This window comes from Schistocerca americana, chromosome 9 (genome assembly GCF_021461395.2).
Source record: "Schistocerca americana isolate TAMUIC-IGC-003095 chromosome 9, iqSchAmer2.1, whole genome shotgun sequence".
Classification (NCBI taxonomy): Eukaryota; Metazoa; Arthropoda; class Insecta; order Orthoptera; family Acrididae; genus Schistocerca; species Schistocerca americana.
The window spans coordinates 68,171,212-68,184,578 of record NC_060127.1 but is presented as its reverse complement, the minus strand read 5'-3'; the positions used below and the strand labels follow the sequence as shown (position 1 = coordinate 68,184,578).

General features: G+C 42.1%; 1 protein-coding gene across 4 annotated transcripts in view; it reads right to left on the bottom strand.

Moving 5' to 3' along the window:
• Positions 1–13,367, bottom strand: part of LOC124550879 (1-phosphatidylinositol 4,5-bisphosphate phosphodiesterase) — a 411,295-nt gene that overhangs the window by 94,361 nt on the left and 303,567 nt on the right. For all 4 annotated transcript variants that reach the window (XM_047125637.1, XM_047125636.1, XM_047125638.1 and 1 more), the window contains one exon: positions 1,238–1,338. In XM_047125637.1, the coding sequence (XP_046981593.1) occupies positions 1,238–1,338 (101 nt within the window). The remainder of the gene's footprint in view (positions 1–1,237; positions 1,339–13,367) is intronic.

The window sequence follows — 13,367 nt, the reverse complement described above, 5'->3', positions numbered from 1 at the left end:
ATTTTGCATTAAATTCAATTATAGATTTATTTATCTATGTCACCATGTTGCAATTCACACTTAAGTGCCCGGAAAGAGGTTCACTGAACCACTTTCACACTATTTCTCTATCATTCCACACTCTAAATCACACAAATCAACTAAATAACTGAAACACCTAGGGATAACAACTACGAATAACTTAGATTGGAAAAATCGCATAGATAATGTTGTGGCAAAGATGAACCAAAGAGTGTATTTTATTAGCAGACAACTTAGAAATGCAATAAGTCCACTGTTGAGGCTGCCTACACTACACTTGTCTATCCTCTATTCGAGTATTGCTGTGTGGTATGAGATCCTTACCAGAAAGGATTGACGGAAGACATCAGAAAAATTCAAAAAATGGCAGTTTGTTTTATATTATAGAGAAATAGGGGAGACAATGTCACAGATACAAGAGTTGGGGTGGCATTCATTAAAACAAAGAAGTTTTTCACTGTGGTGAGATCTTCTCACGAAACTTCCACCTCCAACTTTCTGCTCTGAATGCAAAAATATTTTGTAGGCACCCACATATATAGGTTGAATGACCATCGAAATAAAATAAGAGAAATCGGAGCTTGCATGGTGTGCTCCACACTGTAGTTCTACGCCTAAATACATCTTTGTAACTGTTTCTTTGCGCACTTTATTCTTCATGTGTACTATGCACTGAAAGTTGTGAGTGATGTTTAACATGTGTGAGACTCTGCACAAATGGAGCATAAGAAAACTAACAGCTAGCAAAACAAAGCAGAAACTCACACATCAAAAATGACACAGTACAAAGAAATACACACTTGAAAATGGGAATCTTTTCCCGAAATGCATTGAGTAAACCACAAATAAAAGAAAATCATAACTGGTAGCAGAAAGTTCTTTATAAAAAAAAAAAAAAACACTATAATAGTTTGTTCAGCACAGGATATTTACTTTCTGTACACCTATGAACATTTTGATAGTAAGGGATATTTAACATTTTAAACTACAGTACCAGACCACAGTGTGGAAAAATGTGAGGAATCAGAAGCACGGAAACAATCAAAACACCAATATTTGTTAGGATGCTATTTATGTCCAATTATTTGTTACAAAAGCCACATATGAGGTCTACAACAAACAATGGGAAGAGTAATAGCACATAAAGAAGATCAAATTCGTAGCCAAACTTTTGGACTGTATCCTCACTCAGAGCTTTTCGAGGAAAAGTACTTACATTGACTGGAACAGTTCTTCGATATCATTCCTTGGACATATTTTGTGGTACAATGCGTAAAATTTGTCAAACGTGAAATCTGCAGGCTCAATTACATCATTCTGAAAAAAAGGAAGCAAAAACAATTACTGTTGGTCACGTAGCGAATATCTGAAATATAAGTTAATACAAAAGGGAACTGAATCTAAAATGTGGTCAAGTGCTTTAATCATCTGGTGAAGGACTATTAGTTATATAGGGCATGGAGAAGGCAGGCACAGTGAGAAGGAGAGAGGAAGGGGGGAGGGGGGCGAAGGAGTATAAATGAGGGAAGGTGCCAATGGTCATTCAGTGATTGCTTGCCATCATATGTTGGTTTTATTTTATTCTATAACACATTAAATTTGCAGCTGCATTAAAATATTTTTTTCTAATGTTAAAAAATATAATACAGCCTACTTTTAACATAAACACACACACACACACACACACACACACACACACACACACACACACACAATCCCACCTCAGTTCTCAAATTCTCATAGTACAGGGTGATTCAAAAAGAATACCACAACTTTAAAAATGTGTATTTAATGAAAGAAACATAATATAACCTTCTGTTATACATCATTACAAAGAGTATTTAAAAAGGTTTTTTTTTCACTCAAAAACAAGTTCAGAGATGTTCAATATGGCCCCCTCCAGACACTCGAGCAATATCAACCCGATACTCCAACTCGTTCCACACTCTCTGTAGCATATCAGGCGTAACAGTTTGGATAGCTGCTGTTATTTCTCGTTTCAAATCATCAATGGTGGCTGGGAGAGGTCGCCAAAACACCATATCCTTAACATACCCCCATAAGAAAAAATTGCAGGGGGTAAGATCAGGGCTTCTTAGAGGCCAGTGGTGAAGTGCTCTGTCACGGGCTGCCTGGCGGCCGATCCATCGCCTCGGGTAGTTGACGTTTCATAACTAATCTTTTTCGTAGGACTCTCCATACAGTTGATTGTGGAATTTGCAGCTCTCTGCTAGCTCTGCGAGTCGATTTTCCTGGGCTGCGAACAAATGCTTGCTGGATGCGTGCTACATTTTCATCACTCGTTCTCGGCCATCCAGAACTTTTCCCTTTGCACAAACACCCATTCTCTGTAAACTGTTTATACCAACGTTTAATACACCACCTATCAGGAGATTTAACACCATACTTCGTTCGAAATGCACGCTGAACAACTGTCGTCGATTCACTTCTGCCGTACTCAATAACACAAAAAGCTTTCTGTTGAGCGGTCGCCACCTTAGCATCAACTGACGCTGACACCTAGTCAACAGCGCCTCAAGCGAACAAATGTACAACTAAATGAAACTTTATAGCTCCCTTAATTCGCCGACAGATAGTGCTTAGCTCTGCCTTTTGTCGTTGCAGAGTTTTAAATTCCTAAAGTTGTGGTATTCTTTTTGAATCACCCTGTATATATGACAAACAAGATGGCACAGCAGTGGACCATACATCAAGAAGCGACATGCTTGTCAACAAAACAGTCATTATCAAAGTCATTCTAGGGAGCAGAAACCAGGAGACTCTAGTACACCAGATCTGTTGTGTCAGCACTGGTAAAGTGTGCTGTCCAAAAAAGATATTACGAGAAAACTGAATTTGAAACTTTGATGGAAAACAGTAAATTGAGTTATCAAGACAAAATACACCCAATAAGTAATATTGATATTATATCCTTCAATAGACCTTCGCTCCATGTTGTTCCTTCGATTTGTCTTTTAATTGGCACAAATAAGAAAAGTCTCTAAAACAATTTGAACTTCTTGTTTCACAGTGAGTCACTGTTAATGGATTTTTGCTTATTTTATGCATTATACACAATTAATTTAATATTATTTATTCTTCTGCTTAACACACATCGTACACAAAAATACAAAACAGTGAAAAGATTCCTAAGTACTAGAATTATTAAGGAAATTTTGTATCTAATGACAAAAAAATTAACAAGAAGCAGCTAATTTCCTTGCAAGTCATTCGAATGTTAAGTCAGACAACAAATGATAATAAATACTGCACAAGAACATTGGATTTTTTTTTCCTCTCAAGAAAATTATGGCCTTATTTCTTTATTATCTACATCTACATAGATGCACCAAAAGCCACTGTATAGTACATGGCGTAGGGTACCCTGTACCACTACTAATCATTTCCTTTCCTGTTCTACTTGCAAATAGAGAGAGGGAACAATGACTGTCTATATGCCTCTGTATGAGCCCTAATTTCTCGAATCTTATCTTCATGATCCTTACACACAATGTATGTTGGCGGCAGTAGAAAAGTTCAGCAGTCAGCTTCAAATGCTGGTTCTTTAAATTTTCTCAGTAGCGTTTCTCGAAAAGAATGTCGCCTTCCCTCCAGGGACTACCATTTGAATTCCGAAAGCATCTTGATAAGACTTGCATGTTGTTCAATGAGAATCAGTAAATCATATTCTTTTGTTGTGCAAGCGAATATGGTTTAGTGTACTTCTCTGGCACAGAAAGACTGCTGGCTTTCCCTCTTCCCAAAACTCTGAGCCTTAAATGTTTCACCAGCAGCAAGTGTCACTTGATGCAAAACAGTAGCGTACAGTTGTCTTTAGTGAATAGTAAACATTTCACATTCCTCAGTTTCAATGTTGACCAGAACTGGGTACTTTGCATTGCTGTTGCTAAAGCTGATTTTTTAACAATGGTGTAAAATTTTGGGAGCTTTCTTGAATCAATTGGGTAACAATGGAGGGCTCATTCAACCACATTCTGGGCTCGCAGCCAGCCACTGTTAATACAATCCACAATACTTCAATTGGGCACCTGCCAGTCATCTTCAGGTGAGCTATTGAAAACTCAATTTACAATAAAGGGCTTCTTTTTACAAAATTGCAAAATCAACTGTAACCAGTCTCGAGGACATTTCATAGGATCACAGAAGCACACTTTTAAAAAAATTGGGGTGTGTGAGGCATCACACACCATGTATTCATATCCTAGCAGTAAAAATTTTGATTAGTTACTTCCAGGGAAGAGCTCTGCAGAGTCACTATGCTCATTACAGGAACACAAGTGTTCTTGTTATGTCCAGCCCACATACTTGGATACCCAACTATAGCCATTAGTTCAGTGTTTATTCCTTTATCATCATCAGCAATTAGTGCTCTCTTGTAATCTTACAGAGTCGTCTTCTCATCATCTCGAACAGTCTGCAGCCCCAGGCTGGGTCTGTCTGGAACACAAGCATCACCATCTAGTCCTGTTCTCCCACCATCTTTCTGTGTTCACTCTAATCCAGTCCTCCAGTCCTTGCCTCATTTTCAACACACTCTTCCATGCCTTTCAGCCCTGTTCCTCGGTCTTCATCTCGGTCCTTTCCTTCGCATCTCCATTTAGTGTTCCTTCTTGTGAATGTTCTTGTTTTCCATTGACTAAGTGCCCACACCATCTTAGCCATGATGTTTCTACCCTGCTCTGCAAGAGTTCCTCTTACACAATTTCCCTTATCCTTTCACGCCTCATCCACCCTAGCCTACTTACTCCTATCCTACTTCTGAGGAACTTTGTTTCACATGCCTGTAATCTGCTTACATCTCTTCTCCATTACCCACATCTCAGATGCATAGGTCAATATTGGGATTTGGCAACTTCTATAAATCACTTCTCTGCTGTTTTGTGGAAGTCTTTGTTCAAGACCAGGCTCCTAACACTTCTAAATAATGCCTCTGCCTGTCTGCTGCATTCACTGATCTCTTTCTTACTTCTTCTATTATCCTCTATCACACTTCCCACACATTTGCCACTTTTCACCTTCTTCATATCTTTCTTTGTAGCTGTGATCAGGATCTCACATCTGTTTACATTAAATTTCATCCCACGCTGTCTCTCAGTTTCTTCTCAAGTGTCCAGCTGTTCCTGAATCTCCTCCTCCCCATTTCCCCAGATCATCAAGTCGCCCCTGAACACCACTGCTTTCATCTCATCTTCACCAATTTTTTTCTGCCACCTTAGTCTTTATGTTATCCGAGACCACACTGAAGAGGAGAGATGAGAGTACACTGCTCTGTTTCACACCACTTGTTTGCTAAAATCAATCTGTCCTTTCATGTCCCACTCGCACAGAACAAAGTCTTCCACAGCACATCTCCTCCACTCTGCTTGTCGTCTCTTTTTCCACTCCTTTATTTCCTAGTGCTTCCCAGATCTTTTGTTCTACAGAGACAATCAAATGCCTTTTCTATATGGAGAAAGGCCATCACAAGGTCTTCATATTGGTGCTCCTGGAGCTGCCTCACTGCAAACATGAGATCAACAGCTGACCCGCCAGGTCTGAAGCCATGCTGTTCCTCCCTCAATTTGTTCTCAACCATCGTTTAGTGTCTGGTCTCCAGGATCTTTTCATATACTTTGGCACAAAGTGGTACCAGTGTGACTCCCCTGTGGTTTCTACAATCCTTCCTACTCCTTTTCTTGAATACAGGGACAATTAATGCGCTCTTGTAATCTTACAGAGTCGTGTTCTCATTCCACACCAATCTCATCACACGATACAGCCACTGTTCCACAATCTTCCCTGCTGCCTTCACCATTTTGTCACTTACTTTGTCCATACCTGGTGCCTTTCCTCCTTTAAACCTGTCCAGTGCCATTTCCATTTCTTTCCGTGTCGGATCCTTTTCCCCCTTTGAGTTTACTTCTACCTGCTGTAGTCTATTATCCTCATCTACAAGCCCATTTAGATCTAGCAAATGCTCAAAGTATTCCTTCCACAATACCTTCAGTGCCTGTTTGTTATTAACCTCACTCCCATTTCCATCTATCACTGTTGCTTCCCTCTCAAACCTCTGCTCTTACTTTTGACTATTGCATATAGTACTTTCTTGCCGTATTATTTGGAATGGTCAAAAGTAAGAGGAGAGGTTTGAGAGGGAAGCAACAATTGTAGAAATGGAATGAGCTGATATGAACAAAACCCTATTACATTCACTGCTCTTGCTGCCAGACTTCCATTCCACAGAGAGTAGAATGTTTATTGATTGTCAAAGTGACAGAAAATTGTAAGTCAAAGGTGGCCATTTTCTCAAAGTCACCAAATTCTACAGAAGAGGCCTCCATAGGCAGTGTTGTAAATCAGAACTCTCTTGGCTTTCTTTATGCAGCACCTTTCGGTAGATTCTTTCATCATCAGTCAGTAGGTGATATCGATAAGTCTGTGGTGCTCATAAGTTCTTTCGTTAGTGGAACCTTGTCTCTGTTGTAGGCACACCACTTTGCAGGCCATTCACATCGCAAGTGCCATTTGATGGTCTGTCTCATCTTGTGGAATTCATCACAAATGAATCTATAAGATACGGGACTGGTAGCTTTGAAAAATTCTTTAGAATATTCTTCATACTATGCTAGTAAGGCAGAAGAGAAGACAAAAACATGTTACCATAATCACTTCTGTGATCATGGTTTCATATGCAGAAATTTTCACTAGAGACTTATGGATATCATTATCATTTCACTTTTCAGTACTTTGTAGTGGTTAATATTAAAGAAAAAGAGAAGAAAAGAAAAGGTTGAAAATGTGGGAAGAAATAGTGAATAAAAAGTGGGCTTTAAAAATCGTTAATGACCGTGAAAAAGGGAAAAAATGAAATTCAAGTCAGACTTCATATTACAGAAAAGTTATAGGACTTCGTGATTCAGAAAAGCTATTGTTGGGGTGGTCCTTGTGGTGTTTCTGAGCAAAAGTCAAACCAATTTCCACTACAAAAATTATTTGAAAAAGAACAGAGAATAACAAAATGTAACTGACAGGGGGAAATGGCGTAGATAAGAGTTCATCCTTTAACATGTTAACATGTCTTCTTTCGTGCAGTGTCCAGGTCTTCAAAAATCTCCTACTTCATTTCTGCGAGAAAAGTCTGCTCCGAAATCTTGCAATCGTCCAGGAATCACTAATTTGTACAAATTAAAATCATCTTGATACTGAATGCAATTTATTTTATGTTGCTACTTCCATCCTACGAATTTCATAACAACTTCCACAATACGTCTACACATTAGTAAGTTTTTTTTTTTTTTTCGACTTTAGCAGACCAAGACTAGCTAATAAGTTTTTACGTCTGCATTAACCTTCGGCTCTCAAGAGAAAAAAGACGGATAGAAAACAAAAAAAGAGTTACAATTTTAGTATTTTCTCTGCCATCGAGCGCTCATACCGCTGCGACGGTATAATTTATATCTGAGGCAAAATTCAAAGTCCCGCTACAACTTCATGCTGAATGAGGTACTGCTCTCGAGTTTACCTAAACTGATTATTTTTATTTTTATCACAATTAATTAATTCTAAAAAACCAGCAACATAATGTACTCTTCTGTTCCAGTCATTTATCTTCCAGTGTATGTCCAATATTTTATCACACATTTCATCTGAGATACATTTCTTACTGCATTCAGCCTGAGGTATACTCTTCTGAACTAGAAAAAGTGCTCCATCACTGTTTCACTTTCTTGAGAGACATTACCCAGCAGTTTCCACTTGTGTCTATTTTTCCTACTTTCGCACTTCAAACCACATTTTCCTGTTGTCCTAGACATCATAATGTATTCTGCATGACATGTGTCACCCACTGCTTATATCAATAGCAAAATCGGTATGAATTGTTATGTTCTGCATTATCTTGTAAAGTGTCACGCTTATTCACTTCTCGTCCACAGCTTGGGCCACCTTCCTGTGATGTCAATGATATTGCTTCATTGTGCAGATAGCTACCATGGTTTGAGGCATGTTAAGGATTAATCATTACATTACTACGATAAAAAACAGCGTGCATCATATGCTTGTTACATCGAGTCACAGTTGCACTGACAAAACTCTCTCTCTGTCTACAGAGGCTCCGTTCGCAGTAGTTTATATTAGCCAACTGTTGAGATGGGAAGTATATATCGACTACAGTTGGCATTACTGTCCTGCTGTACAATGCTCAATCCTGCAGTGCAACACCATTCACACTACATTTATAGTTTAACTACAAGGTGCAGGAGAAATTTGAAAAGGGAATTAAAGCTCAGGGAGAAATAATTAAAACCTTGGGGTCTGAAGATTATACTGTAATTGTGTCAGAGGTGGCAAAGGACTCGAAATAGCTTTCAAACAGAATGGATAGTGAACTGAAAAGAGATTATAAGATGACGACAAAGGAATGAATCAAATTAAGTCAAATTCAGTCTTTTAATGTATTTTTCTAGGTAGGCAGTGAAATAACCGATAATGGACGAACTGTGGGGACATTAAATGATGCCTGGCAATAGCAAGATAATCATTTCTGAAAATGGGGAATCTGCGCGTCAGATGTAAATTTAAGTGTTAGAAAATCTTTTCTGAAGATTTAACAACAACAGAAATTCCTGGACGGAGGAATACATAAATTAGGGACAGACAACCACTCACCTACAGTGGAGTGCAGAAACACAAAACAGAAAACAGCAGTCACACTAGCTTTCAATCACTAGCTTTTTTCTAACAAGATTATATACAGTCGCAAAGACACCCAACCGCTACGCGCAGACACCCAACCGCTACGCGCAGACACCCAAACGCACACTCTGTCTTTGGTCTGAAGTGTAGCCTTGTAGAAGTGAAATCAATTTTTTAAAAAAGACAGTTGAAACTTTTGAAATATGATGCTACAGGAGAATGCTGAGGATGCGATATGTACGTTGGATAACTAATGAAGAGGTAATGAAGCAAATTGGGGGAAAAAAGAAAATTGCAAAATAACTTGTTTAAAAGAAGGGATGCATCGATGTCACACGTTCTGAGGCATTGAGAAACTGTCAGTTTGGTAATGGAAGGAAGTGTGGGAGGTAAAACCTGTAGATGCAGAGACACAGTAGAGCAGAGTAAGCAGGTTAAAGTGGATGTAAGTTCCAGCAGTTACACAGAGATGAAGAGGCTTCAAATGAGGTTTGGGGTGTAGGGTTCACCTGTTGAGTCCATAGTGAGACATTCGGTGTACTGGGTGAGGGAGTTCCTGTCACTGCAGATACCCCACCCACACTTGGATGGGCTGCACAGGAGGGATTTTTTGGTGTGGAACGGGTGGCAGGTGTCCAGTGGCAGGTACTGGCCTCATATTCAGGAGGACGAGGTTCCAATCTTCACCAGACCATCTCGATTAAGGTTTCCCACGGTTTCCCTAAATTAGTTAACAGAAATGATGGGATGGTTCCTATTACAAGACTATAGCCAACTACCTGTCCTTGTCAAACTAGACCTGTAAGTATGTAAATGCTAACATGTGGCAATTATGCTATTCTACAATGGAAAAACCAGGGTGGATTATGTAAAACCAAGATGGATTATGTTGTTCTGAAGCTAAACTTAACTCCACCCAAACAGACCCTGAAGGCCTAATGGTACTGACTGGCCACCATGTCATCCTCAGCCCACAGGCATCACTGGATGCACGTAGTCAGCATACCACTTTCCCAGCCATATGCCAGTTTACAAGACTGGAGCCACTATTTCTCAATCAAGTAGTTCCTCAGTTTGCCTCACAAGGGCTGAGTGCACCCTGCTTGCCAACAGTGGTCGGCTGACCGGATGGTCACCCGTCCAAGTGCTAGCCCAGCCCGACAGCAATTAACTTCGGTATCTGACAGGGGTAGAGGGACAGAGAGATGGGAGGCAGGTAGAGGGGTTGTGGGTGAGCAACTAGCAGCTCAGAGGGAGGCAGCCAGTTTGCCAGCTAGGAATGCAGGGCGGGAGGGGTGGCAGGTATGGTATTGCACTACGCACGAGTGCCAGAGCCATTGGCAAGCAGTGCACAATGGGGGTGATCTGCAGATGTGAATTAGGAGGGGATGATAGGACAGAGGATGGGAAAACCGTTGGGCACAGAGTGTTAGGATACTGGGGTAACGTTCCTCGGATGGTCGATTAGGAGAGGGGACCAAACAAGTGAAGTCATCAATTCCACGATTTAAGGTGGCAGAAACAAAGGGAGGAAAAACACAAATATACAGTCCAGTCAAGGGGAAGGGAAAACAGGCAAACAAAGAGGTAAAAGGAATGTTGGGACAGCAGGAAGAGGAAAGAACAGATGGGCATGGGGGGGAGGGGGGGGGGTTGGGCAATCAGCAAGAACAGGGGCGGACCAGAAACAATACGCACACTGGGGTACCAGCACCGCTGCCGACCCTTCCTGATCCTCATACCGTGCCACGATTAATGACACAATGGGGACAACACTAGGGGAAGAAGACATAAGAAAAGGGGAAACAAAACGGCACAAAAGACCACACAAACATAGGGGAAAAAAGTGGGGGAGAACCTGGCCAGTGTGGAGGCAAGGTCAAAGTCTCCACAACCAACAGTACTGCCAACGCTAATGCTAACCAAAGGACTCCCCAATTCCACAGTGAAATTCAAGGACTTAAACCTTGGAGGAGAAACCACTTATGCAAAGAAAGCCGAGGACAGATGCAACCATGTGAGGGTTGTCCACTAACACTGAGGATGAGGAAGGTGGGAGGGAATATTTAATGCAAAGGGCCAAATGGCGGGGGTAGTTCAGCAAAATACAGATCAACATCAGGAGGGCCCCCACAACAATCAGGGCAGGGGGGTGGGGGCACTCATTGTGGAGTAAAAAACGATGGGTCAACCTAGTATGGGCGATACAAAGACAGCAGAGGATGGTAGATTCCTGCCTGATGACTTGGAGGGGAGATCATCACATGGTGGGAGTCTCTTTGACTGCATGAAATTTATTAGCCAGAGAGGTAGGCCCCTGAAAGTCAGCCGACAACTGAACAAATAGAGATTTGACCTAAAGCCACAAATCTGTCCCCGAAGGGGTCACAAAGAATGGGGTGTTGGTGCCCTTGCCGTGTTTAAGGACAGGGAACACAATACTGTCTCTTTGTTAAGACGCAAAAATACCTTCTAGTAAATGTGGTTAAGCACCTGGACAATATACTTTCATCATGGAGGACAGAGATGTTGAAGCAATTGGTTATGGATGAAATCACAGCAAGGGGCTCAGTCGTGGTTTGACGAGAGGTCCAGGCAAAGTTCCCATTCAGTAAAAGGTTCACTGTAGGATTCTGCCTGACATGGAGTAAAACAAGTGGGAAGCTTCAGTCCATTGTTGTTTGAAGGAGGAAGGCAGCTGGATAGGAGGCTAACGCCTTTCACCTTTTCAATGCTGCTGTCGCAAAATGGGTTGTAAAGTATTCCATGAGAATTGAAGGATCCGTACAAAGGCCAACCGGAAACGCAAGGCACGGAGTAGAAGAGTGCCACTGACAACCTTGTTGGGTACAGATGTAGCCCACACCCACGACAAAGGGACAGAAGAACCTATGGACAAGACAATGCATTCCCAACATAACTGCTTGCTCTTTGGAGCAAAGACATTATAATAAGACTGGTGTAGGATTGGTGCTGCTTAAGATGTTGCAAGGCACAATGATAATCACAGACGATGGTGGCAATGGCCACGCTCCACCACGGAACAGACCGGTGGCGAATGGGGTCCATCGACAAGTAATTAATAGCTACTGTCAAACTGTGGCCAAGAACAAAGTTGACCATCCTGTGGCGTAACATGTAGCTGGCCACAACAAGTGTGATTTTGATGGCTACTTCACAACCTGGGACATCTGGATTCTTCCCTCGACCAACAACTTTCCTGAACTATGCAGGTGGAAGTTCCTGTAACCCACCTGGCCCCAATCTCTGTTAAGCTGTTATCCCCAAACCCTCCACCCAGAGTCTCCCCTTCCTCTGTCCTGTCACCCTCTCCCAGTCAATGCCACCTGCACTGTGTGTCACTCCACACTGGCTCCATGGCACTGATGCATCATGTGCCTAGCCTGACCACCTGGCACCTGCCACCCCGCCGCATTCCTAGTTGACGAACCGGCTGCCTCCCTTCGATCTACTAGCCATCCACCCCGACTCCTCTTCTTGCCTCCCACCTCCCCCCCCCCCTTCCCTCTACTCACCCCACACAGCACAATGCCCATACCTCATCCTAGTTCACCTGTCAAACTGCAATCCCTGCACTGCATTGTGCATTCAGCTGACAATGTGTAGGTGCAGCATCTGAGTCTAATGCTGGGATATGAACCTGGGGGCAAGGAGCACAGCCAGAATGTGGGCAGATGAGGAAACTTTGTAGGTTGGGTGGGTGGTGGGATACCACTGAGGGAGAGGTGGTGAGGATATTCCTCATTTCAGCTCACAACGAGACGTAGTCGAAACCTTAGAGGAATATATTGAGTATATAATGTTCCAGTCCTATGGGATACTGAGTTACAAGAGAAGGGAGGGGGAAATCATTTCCAGATGGTCAGTGGGTATGTTGGGGACAGTAAGCAACTGAGTGGACAAACTGTGGGAGAATAACATCTGTCTGCAAAAGGCATCAGTGAGTCCCTTGGCATATTTGAAGAGTGACTGCTCGTTGCTGCAAACGTGATGACAGCAGATGGCTCTTACTGGGTGAAGCGAACGGGGAGAAGGTATCGAGGTTCTGGAGGGATGTCCTCACCCTCTGGCCTGACTATGATGAATCTGAATAAGGTCAGGGGTTTTTAATTCTGGGTGGGTAGTACGGATTTCTCTAGGTGGCCCATAAGTAGATCAACATAGGATGATGGTGTGCAGGTGTCCTTGGCTGCAGCTCAAATTTGTTTGTGGGTAGGAGAAGTTGTTGGTAGGGATACATTTAGGTGTCCGGAAAGATACTGATCAGTGACGGAAAGGCCACAGGCACTGGAGATCCTCACCCCTTACATCTGGACCAATACAGAAAATTGCCCTATCCTTAGCAACACCCAGTCTGAAATTACCCACCTCTAGCAGCAACCCATCATTCCACTATGATCTCTATCTGTTCAAGTTCAGCCTACAGTCCTCACCAATCTAGTCCTGCAAAACTTTATAAATCAGGAGGACACTTACTTGCACTAACTCTGCTCCACATGTAACATCTTCCTCCTTTGCAATGCTAAAGTCTGTCTTTCATCTCCTGGAATGAAACCCTTAACCTCTAGGAGCTAGAGCAATACACACCATCACCTCAAACAACTGTCCAACATGTCTACCACATACTCCCA